At 34.1% G+C, this 14,621-nt stretch overlaps 1 protein-coding gene across 3 annotated transcripts in view; it reads left to right on the forward strand.

Moving 5' to 3' along the window:
- Positions 1–14,621, forward strand: part of LOC124359341 (forkhead box protein O) — a 148,071-nt gene that overhangs the window by 120,168 nt on the left and 13,282 nt on the right. For 2 of the 3 annotated variants that reach the window (XM_046812010.1, XM_046812012.1), the window contains 2 exons: positions 1,735–2,005; positions 3,132–3,397. In XM_046812010.1, the coding sequence (XP_046667966.1) occupies positions 1,735–2,005; positions 3,132–3,395 (535 nt within the window). In that variant the 3' untranslated portion in view covers positions 3,396–3,397. Of the gene's footprint in view, positions 1–1,716; positions 2,006–3,131; positions 3,398–14,621 lie in introns of all 3 variants that reach the window. The other variant, XM_046812011.1, reaches the window with a different exon arrangement.

Raw genomic sequence — 14,621 nt, forward strand, 5'->3', positions numbered from 1 at the left:
TAAAACACTTTTTTATAGGCTAATTAAACAAACACCATTATGACACACAAGATTAAACTTTTATTTTTAAATTATGTATATATTTAATTATATAAATATTGGTTAAATAATTTTTAAAATTCCCCGATATTCATTTTATGTTTGAAAGTAGTTTACGTTTTTTTTTATTCATGAACAGAGATAATTTGAAAAGAATCTTGGAAAAATTTATAGCTGTAAAAATGTGTACTCAATTCGGTTGCATGCAAATTCAGATCACATCTGTCTGGGATATATTAGTATCGGTGGTGGTTGGTTGTATTGCAAAAGTAGTTGAAATATTTGGAATGGAAGATTAAATATACAAAAAGTCAATATAATCATATTAAGATATTGTGTTATTGTAGTATATTGTAATTCAAATGTTCACGGTTTTATAGAATATTGGTTTTACACTAAACCTAATCATAAATGCTTTTTATTAACTGTAATTAACAGTCAATTAAAACGCCTCCTGGTCATAAAAATAATATTTTAACAAATATTACTTTAAAATTAAACAGTATTATGTATGGAATTGAATACAATAATTGTTAAGAATACCTTCAAACTTTTATTCAAACTAGCATATTTTTATACGTAAGATGCAATTGTATTCTGTATTAAGTTTGATAAAAAATGTGTATAATTCCAAAACGTAAAACGTTCAAGTTCAAGAGGTAAATTTGTACATTGTTTTGCAGCCAGTTGATGATGCTTTGAATTACGTGAAATACTAAAAACATGCTCTACATTTTAAAATGCAATTTACGTATTTGTCGAATTTAAACTATCTACCTATTTAATTTTATAATATACATACTAAATAAATTTTTATTTTTCTGTAAGGAATTTTGACCGACCCTTTGATCGAGATACGGTTTTTGGCATATTATCACATATACTGTAGCGTTTCATGCTCTCTTGGGGAATCACATAAATAACGATATTTCCAAAATTTCATTGAAATAATTTTTGAAAATATATTTGAGAAGACTTGGCAAAACTACCCGAAGTGTCTTTAATGACTATGTACATAGCTAATAAATTTTAAATATTAAAATATCATAGTAGAGATTTCGGTAAAAAAATTAATGATAACCAAACATTTAAAACTTTTACTGTATTTGTTGTTAAATACACAACAGAGTCATTAACACTAGTAACAAATTGTGAAAAGAATATTTTGTTAAATAGTTTATAAAAAAATTAACTGAATAATACTCTCAAGAACACTCAAATGACAACATGTAGCCTACGTTGTATACTTCATTTTTATTTAAAGAAAGTCTTCTATTTTCTTTTTTAAAATTTCATTGCATTTTTTCATAACGCAAATTATATAATGTATTGAAGATATAGGGGACAAAATATAAAACTTTTTCCTTATTGAGAAACGAAATATTATCCAGATATGCAATATTAAAATTTTCAAAACCATTTGAAATTATTCTTTGAAAATATTTTTAGCCGTAAATACCAAATTTTCTCTATAGACAGTAAAGCTAAAATTGCACTTAGAAATCTATAAATGGCCATTCATTACAAGGAGCGAAGTATTTCCCCACCACTTATAATAAATATCTGATATAATATTCACTGGTATTACAGTATATTAGAGCTAAGGCACGCCTCATCATCCGCTAGAATGTATCCGAAATTGAAATGTTGTTACGAACTGATCTTACCGTCGTACAGTTTTGTGTTTGTACACAGCCCGGACTTCAGGACGAGAGCGAGTTCGAATGCGTCGTCTTGCAGCCGCCTGTCTCCCATCCCCGCGTTGGAGCCCGACTGGAGTCCCTATTACGGGCCGGAGCAGCTCGCCGGCAACCTGGAATCCACCATGAGGCTGGATCAACCTCAGTTCATGTACCCCACGCCGCCACCATACCATCCACCCGCACCCTTCCACCCATACACGCAGTGTCCCTTGCATCGAGGCCACCAGCCCTGCAACTGCCATCAACACCCTACGGCCAAGCAGGTGAACTCAGCACTTTCTCTACGGTCTTGACTAGTTTTTAGATGTAAAGTCGCTGGAAAGTTACCAGGTGAATACCCTAATCCACCACCCTACCATCCACCCTAATCCACCACCCTACCATCCACCCTAATATCAGTTCCCTGCTACAAGGTCATTAGCCCTGCAACTTCCATCAACACCCTACGGCCAAGCAGGTGAACTAAGCACTTTCTCTACGCTCTTGACTAGTGTTTAGATGTAAAGTCGCAGGGAAGTTACCCAAATCCACCACTCTACCATCAACCCTAACATGACGAATCAGTCCCCTGCTACAAGGTCATCAGTACTGCAACTGCATCGAAGAAACTACCGGCTCTACAATATCTTACCGCAATCCTACTAATGTTTCCCTAGTAGTGCTTGGTGTTGCCGAAGGTGCCACCGAAGCCAACACATAGCCAGGGGCATTTCTGATCGGTGCTGTCCCAACTTTCATAAACGTGACCTGACGTCAAAAACGTTGGATCTGGGACATAATCTGAGGTCCTAATATAAACTGTCACATTAACCCTCGTGCGCTTTCTACTACGCAAATATCTGTGTGCGCTTTATTCGCAGTGGGCCTTTTTTAGCATTATCGGAGCCACACGTAATGCCACCACCCTTTTTCGCCAGTACATTCAGCGTCTCTCCCGTAAAGCCTGTGGCCCAACAGATTAATCATGGAACACTTTATTGTTGGAATTGGAATCTTACCTGAACCTCGTATAAAAAATAAGAACATGTTTGATTTGAATTACAATTTTAAACCTTTATGTTTTGATTAGTACAATTCAAATAACCTGTGATTACGCTGTAGCTTAATACCAAATAATTATTTGTACACACAATGTATATCTCGACTCAATGATGTGTCTAATGGATAAATAGATCCACTCTTTAGAATTTTGTTTTACGATTTTATAGAACACTAAGCATGATCCATAATTAAGATTGTTCTGAAATTTAATGGTGTATTCTGTACAAGTTAAACCTTCCCATTCTTAACAGGAACGTATGTGATAAGTAATATTAGTAATCCTTACCTTTTCCAACCCCCAAAGCCACCCCGTTTGTTACACCCCTGACCTGGTTACTACGGTTTCAGAGTATCTCACCGTCCTACCCGCAGTCGCCCAGTCCCAGCCCTCCCGCCACGATGATGGGGCAACTGATGGGAGCCCTGAACCACCCTACGTTGCTCGACGACCTCAACCTCAACATCGAGACCATCCCCGGTGGCTTCGACTGTAACGTCGAGGAAGTCATCAGACACGAACTCTCCATGGACGGAAACCTGGATTTCAACTTCACGCAACAACAGCAGCAAGCGGCTGCGGATCCCTATTCGGGCCGGTCCTGGGTGCATTAGCGGTGAGTTGACATTTTCGTATGTAGTGAGTATTTACTAACTTGAAACTAACCTTGACTAATTTGACCTTTTTCTAAGAAGTACCAAAAACATACTCAGATCAATGTAGCAATGTAGTTACCAATATGAAGACATTAAAGCTCTCTAAAGTAACGCTTTCCCAACATGCTTTTATTTTTGACTGACAATTATTCACGGTTTAGAACAAATTGGAAAACTGCCAGTATTTTTTTACGGAGGAGACGTTACTCAACCTAGCCTAATTGGTTCAAGATTAATATTGAGGAACGCATAACTTATAAATACCTTTTTATCATTATAAGTTTCAAGAGCTTACTAGTAGTGTGTCTTACATAAGCAACATAAATGTACTCAAAACCGTCAAACGTTGAAATAAATCTACACCAGAGGTGCATTCATTTTGTAACATACATGTAATAGCAATACAAAACTTCAAGTGTATTAATAATCAAATTTGAAAGTAATCTCAATATTTTCGTTTAAAATGCTCCTACATGTATGTGAGCCTTTTTTTGTTGATTGCCTCTCTGGTAGTGATTTTAATGCCAGCCGTTTCAAAATGGTCAGTCGGCATTAACGTTCCGGGAACAGGTCCTGGTGTTTAATTACAAATATCGCAGCGATGTAATGAAATAGTCCAAGAGTCCCTGAGGCGCCTGTGACAGGACGCTTAATCTCAATCTGAGGACTTGTAAAAACGTCACGTCTTTCTTAACAGTGTCTGGACAAATTAGCGGTGGTTACAGTGTAATGTCTTGACAACGGTGGAAGGCGGGGGGGAGAGGAGGGGTATAAAATTGTCTTTTTATTGCTCGCCTGTCACTCAACCGCTATTAATGTCTTCTCTTCTCGTCAGTCAGTCCCCGCTACCCCCTCGTTCCACCCTTTCCTCCATGTAAATGCTTATGAATTTATCATTTAAGATCTGCCATATTCCCGACATTTAGCACAGCACCTTATTACTGCTTGCTTGTCACTTAATCTTTTACAGGCTCCCGTTTTATATTCCGCTACCCCACGGAACGATGCCCCACGCCCGCGCCCGCCCCGCTACAGTTATAACTCGGTTTCGTACTGACTTTACATCTTCAGCAAAATTAACCTCGAAATTGCATTTTCTTTTTACGTTCTAGTTGATACAATTGTTTGCAAATAATTGCATTGATTAGTGGCGTTTTTCTGTATTATTCTCCCATAACTTGTGTCCTAATGATTTCTGTGAAACTTTAGATATTTTTGATTCCAAGAAATTAAAAGTAGGATGTTGAATTAATACTATTGTAGCCATATCTAAGTGGTATCCAAGATATTCTAGATTCCCATTGTGAGAACTGCATACTTAAATCGATATTTTAAGACTAATAAAGTCATAGTTAAAAAAAAGAGTGTAATGGTGAATAAGGTTGCTGTTACTACAATCGAATTTGTATTAAAAAATGACATTACTCAATGTATAAAATATCCATGGGAATCCAAAGAATTGGCTGTACTGTCGGCTATTTTGAGTTTAGCCTCCTACAAAAACTTTTGTCTCAAGAAGTAATGTAGTAAACGTGGTGCCTGAATTTATTTTTCATGATACAGTTATGGAAAAATTTGAAAGGTTAATGGAATTATTTTATATCGTTAAGTATTGATCGCTTTTGATAATGGGAGATATATAATTTGAAATATGTAATTAATACGCATTTAAGTGTTTTTGAGCTTTGATCTTAATTCTTTAGTGTTTAGTCTAAACAATAAGGTGATAAAAATTTAAATCTTTAACATAATAATAAAAATATCTTAAGAACTATAATGGAAACAATTCTTATAAAAACCCCCTGATAATTTGTATGAAATATAGATTGTAATTCTGTGTTTTCGTCTCCAAGTGGAAAATCTATAATTTATATCAGTGTTAGAAGGCACAATACATCAACGAAGACATTAACACAAAGTATGTTAACTGTTATTGTAGTTGACATGTTATAGAAAGTACGAGTACATATTCGTATAGGTATAGACATGATGAAAATGTCAGAATAGAGAAATAACTATATATCACTCTACCAGATGAGATAGTTTGTAATATAGAACCCTTGGGCAATAAAGGTTGGACCTGTTTTCCAATAATTTAAGCATTTAATCCCTTTCTTTACCATAACTGTCGTGATCTTCTCCCTGCCTAAAATTCGGTCTTCTTTGTTCAAAACTCGTCTAACTCACATATGTAAAATATCTGTACGCATATATGAAATATCTGCACTGTAGTTATTAACTGGTGAGTAGTCAATTGTTTGTCACATTTCTCTGCTTATTTGAACAATATTTTTTAGTTGACCGGCCAATTTATCCTCCGCTTTGAGATTGCGGTCACATTTTCTAATACTATAGCGTATAAATCAATTCATAATTTTCATAAAATAAATAAATTATTCATAATTTTAAATTGTTTGCTTCAGCTTTTTGGAACAGGTAACAATAATTTATTACCTTTCAAGTTATCCATCGGATTTAATTAATTATTCTAAATAATGAATGCTGCGCCAATTAATTACGAATCAATTTGGTCGACCTCCTTAGTTGTCTTAAAATATTGATAATGGACAATCTTGTCTCAACTTACTGTTTAATTTATTGTTCACTTATCACAAATTGTCCTCGTTTACAATCCCGTTGTAAATTAAATATTATTGTAAACAAAATTACTTATGTTGCACTACTAATTACTGAAAGTCCTCCAGCGTTCTCTGGATATAGGAAACAATACACAGACTGAGAAGCGACCATTCTAGGGTGAATAATTTAATAAAAACGTAGGCCCTAAGTCGGCTAAAAATGCAAGCTAAATCGGATGGTAAGAAGACGGTTTAATAAGACAGTCAGTCAGCTGTGTAAGGGGCTCATGTAAAGATGGGTAATTAATTTCTTTTATAAACAGCTCTCAGAGATTTTCAATTTTCCTTTGAAGGTTTTTGCAGCTGGAATCATTTTAAAACGAGTTAAAAGTGTTGAACAATCGTGATTTATTATGATAAAACAATTTATATTTTATTATTATTATACATGTTTCATAAAACGTTTTAAAAATAAAATAATTAAAATTGTTTATATCTTTTGAAAACTTTTGAACAACAGTACAAGGTGATTTCAATCAAAAACAACCAAGATTGAAATGTAAAAGTTACTTAATGATTTTACTAAGTTATTCTGAATCCTCATCGAAGCGTAAATTTTAATTTAGGCTATATCGAATACGATAATCAAATAAAAATCTTTTTTTTGAAAGGTTTTAATAAATCCATAATTTGACGTTTTATTGATTTTGTACTTGCTCAGGGCGCTTGTGGTGAAGTTGTTTTTCTTTTCTTTCTTCTAACCAAGTGGGTTTATGGTTATTCCCAAACGTGTTTTACAGCTGCAGTACTTCTTACTTAGCATCTTTCGAGGTGCAACTTCACTCAACTTCACCAGTCTTCACTCAATCACGGGTGAGACACTTATCGGGATTCACGGGCTTCCACGGCACGGGAGGGCTCGGGAGCTGGTTGATTAACCCAAGTTTATTATGTTCTCCCCTAGACATCCAGATGTCCAATCATCGACAATTAACTCATAAACCTCCTAATTAACTTTCATTGTGGAAAAATAATCGCAAGCATCTTCCGGGAATCAACCAATATGTTCGTAAATACGCATAACTGTCCAAACGCCAAAAACTATCCCTCAAATAAGTAGGTTAGAACACGCAGTTTATAAGTAATTACCGCTAAATAAGTTAAATTACTTTTTAGCACGAGCTGTCATTTTTTCCTTAGGCTCCTCAATGTATAACTTGGTAAATTCATTTGTTTGAAATTATGTTAAAAGCCCAACTAACCATATCTCTGATATTACTGATATTTATTTCGCTGAACACGATGGTTTATGAGCTTTCCACAAATTCATTGTGTATTCCTTGAATTCATAAATATTTTAGATTTGTATAACATTTACATAAAACTTCCAAATAACTGTTTGTACTCTATACTACATTGAATAAAACATATCTACATTTGTTTAAATTACTGCAGTACTAAATTACTGTACTTGGCTAAAGGTTTTCAAAAGATAACTTTTAGGGTTCAAATTAAGTTACAAGTTCAAATGATCTGTGTTAGAAGTTGGATTTAACAACCAAATAAAGTATGATGATGCCAAATTATTACTGTTCACCCAGAAACGATGGACGATGGTCGTCTTGGTTTTTATTAGACGTTGGGTCTTTCTTAGTGGCTTTTGAAAAATGACATTTAATCAACACTAAGTTCGTTCAATACACTCATTCATACATTTCATGTCAATGTTATAGGTTTGAACGCCTTCAATTTTGCTTCATAATGAGTGATCTTATCGCGTATCAACATTATATACAATGTAAAATGTCTAGTTTGAATGAATCTAGGTATTTTACAAGACATTTAAGAAAGTGAAAGACACAAATGGTAAAGGACGAATCCCACTCCGCCACAGACGGCTATATAAGTGTGAGGTTATGTTGTGAATGGGTGGGTTATGTTAGGTCATGGACAGTTGTAAACAACGCCGTACATATTCTCTATTCATAGACTCTGTGTACAGTACAAGGGCATTCCCCGCGCAAACCATGCGTACTCGAGTTTCTTTTAATTCGGGAATTTTACGACCGGATTATTGGAAATACTAAATCTCGAGTTGTAAATCTTCATTGCACTAATTTGCGTGACGTAATATATCAGGAGGAAATATTTGTTCCTCTGCCAAGAACAATAGTAATGCCGCAATGTATCGTATGATAATTCAGAAACGATTGTGTAGATTCAATTTGTATTGAATCGTTATTCTTGGAAGCCGTTTGAAGTGAGTCGTCTTCTCGCATTGTTCTTGAGTTGGCTGACTGTTCAGTTATTTTGAGGTTATGTACGATAACGGCTGATCCGCACAATGGACCCATCACTCGTCTTATTTTGTTTTTCGCTTAAGCCAACAAAATAATGCATATTTAGTGTAAACGTAATTCTAGAATTACAAGCATCGCTGGGTCAATATAGTAAATCTTATTAATGTTAAGATTCTAAATTATTAATATTCATATAGAAGAATACAGTCGTAAGAAGTGAAAAGTTTAAACTAACCATTAGGCTAAAAAAACGTCACTTAGAATTTCAAACAAAACATATCAATACTAATCAAATGAATTTTGTCCAAAAATAAAATTGCAATTAAATAAATGAATTTTATAACTACTTAAACATTTCATATATAAATAAAATAATACCTGTGGAGCCTCACAAGATGAAAACAAATTAAGTTTAAATGCTTAAGTTTTGCAGTTAAATATGAAATGCCTTAACGTCACAAACTCCATCCACATTTGATGAAACGTATATAATAAAAAATTTCATATGATGTGCCACATGACCTATGATCTCATTTATAATGTTTTGGGCACAGAGCTGCAAAGTTTTTCGAATTTGAAAATTTGGGTCCTGTTAGAAAAACTTATACAATAATGGATAAACGACATACCGTTCGAAAGTTTATCTTGTGTTTTTCCTAAATAAAAAATCACACTTGCAATTATAAATACAAAAGTACAAAAGATTTCGAAAATATCTCAGCCATTTTGAAAATACTTAAGAATTTTCAAAATACTTAATTTTTTCTACGTTCAAGACCTTTAAAATTATGTACCTCATGACCTATCTTGCTATATGAAATTGCGAGATTCGAACTTGTAACCCTCATTTTTAGGCACACCCTGTATTTTAAATGCGACAAAAACAGTTTTGTGACGTATTTGATTTGTCAGGGTTACAGTTTATTCCATCGCCCTTTGTCAACCGGTTCAACCACAGGAGATTGCGTCCGGGTGATCTGAAACACCTTGTATATCATTGACGCTTTCATCATTTATGGGACTAAACTAATAATACACCGTTCTCTACATTCTCGCTACGTTTATACTACGTAACAATGTATTACGTATTAAAATGTATTCTAACAATGTATTCTAAAATGTATTACGTCACATAACAGAAGGGGGGAAATCTCCACTTCAGCTTTTTTACAGAATGTAGGCTAGATAAAGTATAATATGCAATTTTTCATATTATCAGTTGTTCACAAAAGCAGTACATATGATTCAGTGCAGCTTGATTCAAAATATTGTATAAGAAATTAAGTACACAAAAATTAATATATATATATATATATATATATATATATATCTCATTATATAAACTAATTTGTTTAAGTTGTGGGGAAAGTTACCTTGCATAGTTCTTGACTTAGCTGAGTGTTTAGCTATTTTTCATAATAAAATGGTCAGCAGCTTTTTAATTCTTATTTAAGCCCTGAAGTATGTTACTCCCTCGAAATTCTCGAACGTTATTTCTTTATACAATTAATTTTGCGAATTCCTCGAGGGTTTGCGAATCTATTACTTCTTCTCAACTAGCGAGGTCCTTAATTTTCTAATTAATTTTTCTCTTTTCTAACCATCGCATCTTCCCTAGATAATAAGCATCCAATAATTTACTAAAATAAAGAACACAATATTCTTTCTAATAAACGACAATTTCAGTATGAGTATTTTGTTTCAATTTAAATAATTCCTAAAACTAATTTAGTGAAGGCCACGCAGTATTGTTCTTGAGGCAACTGAATATACCTCTATTTTGAGGTTATGTACACCAACAGCTGATCACCACAACATTCCATTGTGCAAATCTGTAACAGCGTCAGATACTAGGTGTTATGTGTAGAAAACTCGGTTGTTCCACCGTGCCTGGAGATCGTGTCTAAAACATCGTATTTCACTCAACTGTTCACCCGTTTAACTCCTTCAACTAGATCACACTATATTTTGTAGTCTAGGCGTCTCTGATGTCGAAACGATGTAAAGAGTTCATTTTGAGCTTCTTCGCCGCCAAAATTGTTTGGATATCTTCAAACGAACAAGACTCTAGATTCCAGGAGTCAAGTCTTGTAATAGCGTTAGATTGCAGACGCTTCACTGAGGAAGGTAAAGTGGAGCTGAACTCAAAATTCACATTGAATCAACCACTGTAGCTAATGTAAGTTATGTCTATTCCCATTTTTGTATTTGTTGTTAGATCCTTAATTCTTCCGACACTGAAAGTCGTTGATTTTCTTGTACAGAAAATTAATTATTAATTAGTCAACAGCTAAATCATTTCTCGAACATTAGATTGTTAAATCAGGTTTGAATAGACTTTCATTTTGTACTGCGTTCTCTGTAGAGCTTACTTTCTTCTAAATCAAATTGAAGCCTGGAATTAAAGTTTTCTTAACAAATAATCGATCCCGTTCCCATGGTAGAAAATGTTCTTAGAAGTTGAAGAAATGTTATTAAAATGTGTAATTACAACCGGAGACGTCCCAGGCAAACAACAGGGGTATTATTCTGAGTGACTGGTCACATCTTGTTAGTCGCCATGGCAGAACGCTGATAACGAGGATTGATACTGCACAACAGGTCTCGGGTTGCTGGGCTTGTTTCCTTGGCAGCCCTGACCTTCCCAGCTTGCAGACTGATAATTGTCTCCAGTTTTGCTTTTGTCGCCTTGTCCGTCATTATATCCGCACGGCATAGCCTCCGGGCATCAATACTGGAGAGATCAAATTCCTGCGATCGCCTTTGTCTCTCACTTTTGGCATTCTCGTAAAACCGGTCAGGTATATTCTAAGTTACAAATTTCACTGTTTGAGTAATAAAATTTCATTTTATTTTGTTTTAACTAGGATACAGTTTTACAAAGACGCAACTTCACTGTGGAGGAGAGTAAACTAATGAAGCTATTAAGTGAGCTATTAGCGAGTGATATCGTTTTGTAGCAATATCGGTAGTTTGAGGGTCGACCTTTATATTATATGTTACAAGCCAGGAGCGAGGGCCAAGTTGAACTGTATCAGCACAGAACCTGGTTTTCCTTGAAATTCATAGAGGAATTTCTCCTAAGAAATACACCGCTCATCATCGGCGGCGTTAGTTTTGGTGAAGGTCAATATGAGGGGGTACCGAAAGGGTTAAAAATATCAAACATTATTTTTTTTTTTACAAAAATCACATGTTTGTTTTAATTTGATACACATACAATTGACCAACGGTCACATAAATAGTATTTTTGACTAGATAAAGAGACTGAAAATCGTCACTTCCTGTCAAATAGACTTTCTCTGCATTTTTAGATTACACTAATTTTAAGTTTATGTATGCGCTTGACGGTAAGTTTTAAGCATGTATAGCTAAAAAAATGTAATTTAAGAAAAACATTTGTTATTTGATGTTTTTAACCATTTAACAACTTCGATCTCCACGGTAGTGTATTTCAAATTGGCAGCGGGTCCTGGACTATTAATAATGTATGTCGTAGAACCATGAGTAATTAAACAGAGTATTAATGTGTTTGAAACCATGAAGACATCTTAAAGAAAAAAAAAATATTTTCAAATTATACTCCAGGTGAGAAAAGGTGAAGGGACAAAGACCCCCACAGATATGAATTTATTTTTTCAATTCTATGCATACTTCTATTAAAGCTAAATCATAAAAAGAAGTTTTATACTTTAAAACGATCGGTTGTTGACGTTTCCATATTTTGGATGAACTATAAACACGAGTTTCCTTTAAACAAGCTACATTTTAGGATAATAAGTAACTCTAAAAAACTCAAAAATCCTCCTGTTTATTGACTTACAATTGTTTTTGTGTGGTGGGAAGAATTGATTCAATATTAATGTTAGATTTAGCTTTATATCACCTTCCGTTCAATGCCGCTTCAGAAATTTGACACTACCATAGACTTGATTCCTGGAATCTGCAGTATACGTCCGTCTGAAGGGGTCCAAAGAAAATCATCGGTGAAGACGTTCAGTACAATCTCTACGTGTAATTTTGACATCAGAGACTCATTTGATACCTAGACTACAAAAAAGCTCTGTCTGGTTTACCCAGCCGCTACCCAGTGTAATGTAGATGAAGGAGTGTTCTCATTGTCTCATCGGGTAACCAATGCCAATATAATTTTAATTATTCTTTCACATACTAGTCTCAAACAGGTAATCGATTTGCCCCAAATATAGTTCAAGAAAGAGATTTAAAAAGGTCAACTTATGTAAAGAATTCTCTCTCCAGCTGACTCGCACTCTGGTGGCAGTATTGCGAAAGGGTGAGGTAATAAAGTAGACTGGCTGCGAGTCAAAATCAGATTTTAATATGTCGGTAGGGAGTGTAATAAAGGATCTCTCTTTTAGTTATTACCGTGTGCTCTTTCCAACCTTAAGATTGTAAAACTGATGATAATATTCGTGATAACGTGATGATTATGAATAATCGCGAGGGACAAACGTGAGACAAGATGTAAGTACGTCGTGAGGCTAGGCTGTCCAAATCTCGTAATTTTCTTAAAAAATATTGTATTTTGAAATGTTTATTGAAGCAGAAGGTCGATGACCTGAGCATGTTAATTGGGTAAAGTTTAAGGATTCAACCCCGCTCTCCTCGCTCCCCAAAAATATTTGTAACTTCTTTTCACTTCGCCCTGTTGCTATATTCGATAAAGTCCTAAAGAAATTATAAAGTAACTAGTAGTTACCCGACGCTTCGCACCCAGTTCCGCAGATGTTGCCGCTGCATGAGTACTGCTGGTTCAAGTTAATTATATTTCCGACGCCAATGTTGAGTTTGCCTTGTTGCGACGGTAATATATATATATATATATATATATATTATTCGGAGAAGTCTACTTCTATATGAGCACTGCTGGTTCAAGTTAATTATATTTCCGACGCCAATGTTGAGTTTGCCTTTTGCGACGGTAAAATATATATATATATATATATATATATATATATATATATATTATTTATTTATTTATATATATTTTATTCGGAGAAGTCTACTTCTATCAAAAGACAAAGATGGGTATTATTATAATATGGGTCTTTAAATTGATGGTAAAAATTGGATAGTAATTTTGTCTTTTATATCTGTGGTAATATTTAATATTTGCAAACAATTTAGAGTTAAAAGTACATTAACAATGACACTACGTGTTTTTGTCTTTATCAAATGAAACATATTCTTTATAGTTGATAACATTTAAAGCTGGATTTGGTCCAACATTAGCTCAAAAGCACAGTCCAGCGAACAACATATGGTTATGTTTTAGGACATTTTATAAGGTAGATAAGTACTCGCCTAATCGCTGAAAATCTAAAACAGCGTGAAAACTAATTATTGACTCCTTAGAGAAATTACATACTATAAATGTAAACAAAATTAATAGTGGTTAAATTAATTTAGCATATGGTTATATCATAAAACAATGTATTTATAGAACAGTTGATTACATTTAACAGGCTCTTTAAATTAATATTTCGAAACTTTAGAGACCAGTGGGGCGTAGCTCGGAGGGATTTTCGAAATAAGAATAAGTCTATATTCATACCAGGGACCTAATGAATGTCCACATGAAATTTCAGTACAATCGGTTAAATAGTTAGGTGTAAAATCAAAACAAACAAACAAAGGCACTTATAATACTATTACGTACCTTTAATTGGATTATTTTTATCTGATTATTACAAATAAGTATAAGTAACAAAACTTGATTTAGGTCAATTAATATTGTACGTATGTTTCATTTGTTACTTATTGTAAAAGTTATGTAGTTATTGTAATTCAGAAGATGTATTAATGTGTGTATATACATATCTTAGGGGGGAAATTAATATAGAAATGTTAGATGTGAGGCTTAACCAATTAAAAGACGTTTTTCGTAAAATAAATAACCAAATACGATAAGATACTGTCACCTGTCTTAAATGTTCAAGCTGCAAGAGGAAATACAAGTGTACCACTTTTACCCACATCTTACCTAATAACGAAGAGTTGTTGTTTCTACTAAGACTACCATAGAGCCGTGGTGTAATCAGATATACATTTTTATGACGGTATTATATTCCGAGAAATCTTTATTAACATTGCGCAAACCGCATTCAACTGTGATCGCACTCTTCGTCAACATCAGAGAAGGACCAGGACGAACAAGGCTAGCGCCTTCAATAATTGTTACAATGTTTTCTATTCCAATACAGTATTTAAATTGCCTGGAGCTACACCGTATTAAATTGAAGGCGCTTTAGAGACGAATTTGCTACTTTAACCACCATTCAGTA

Source organism: Homalodisca vitripennis, chromosome 4 (assembly GCF_021130785.1).
Source record: "Homalodisca vitripennis isolate AUS2020 chromosome 4, UT_GWSS_2.1, whole genome shotgun sequence".
In the NCBI taxonomy this organism is placed as follows: Eukaryota; Metazoa; Arthropoda; class Insecta; order Hemiptera; family Cicadellidae; genus Homalodisca; species Homalodisca vitripennis.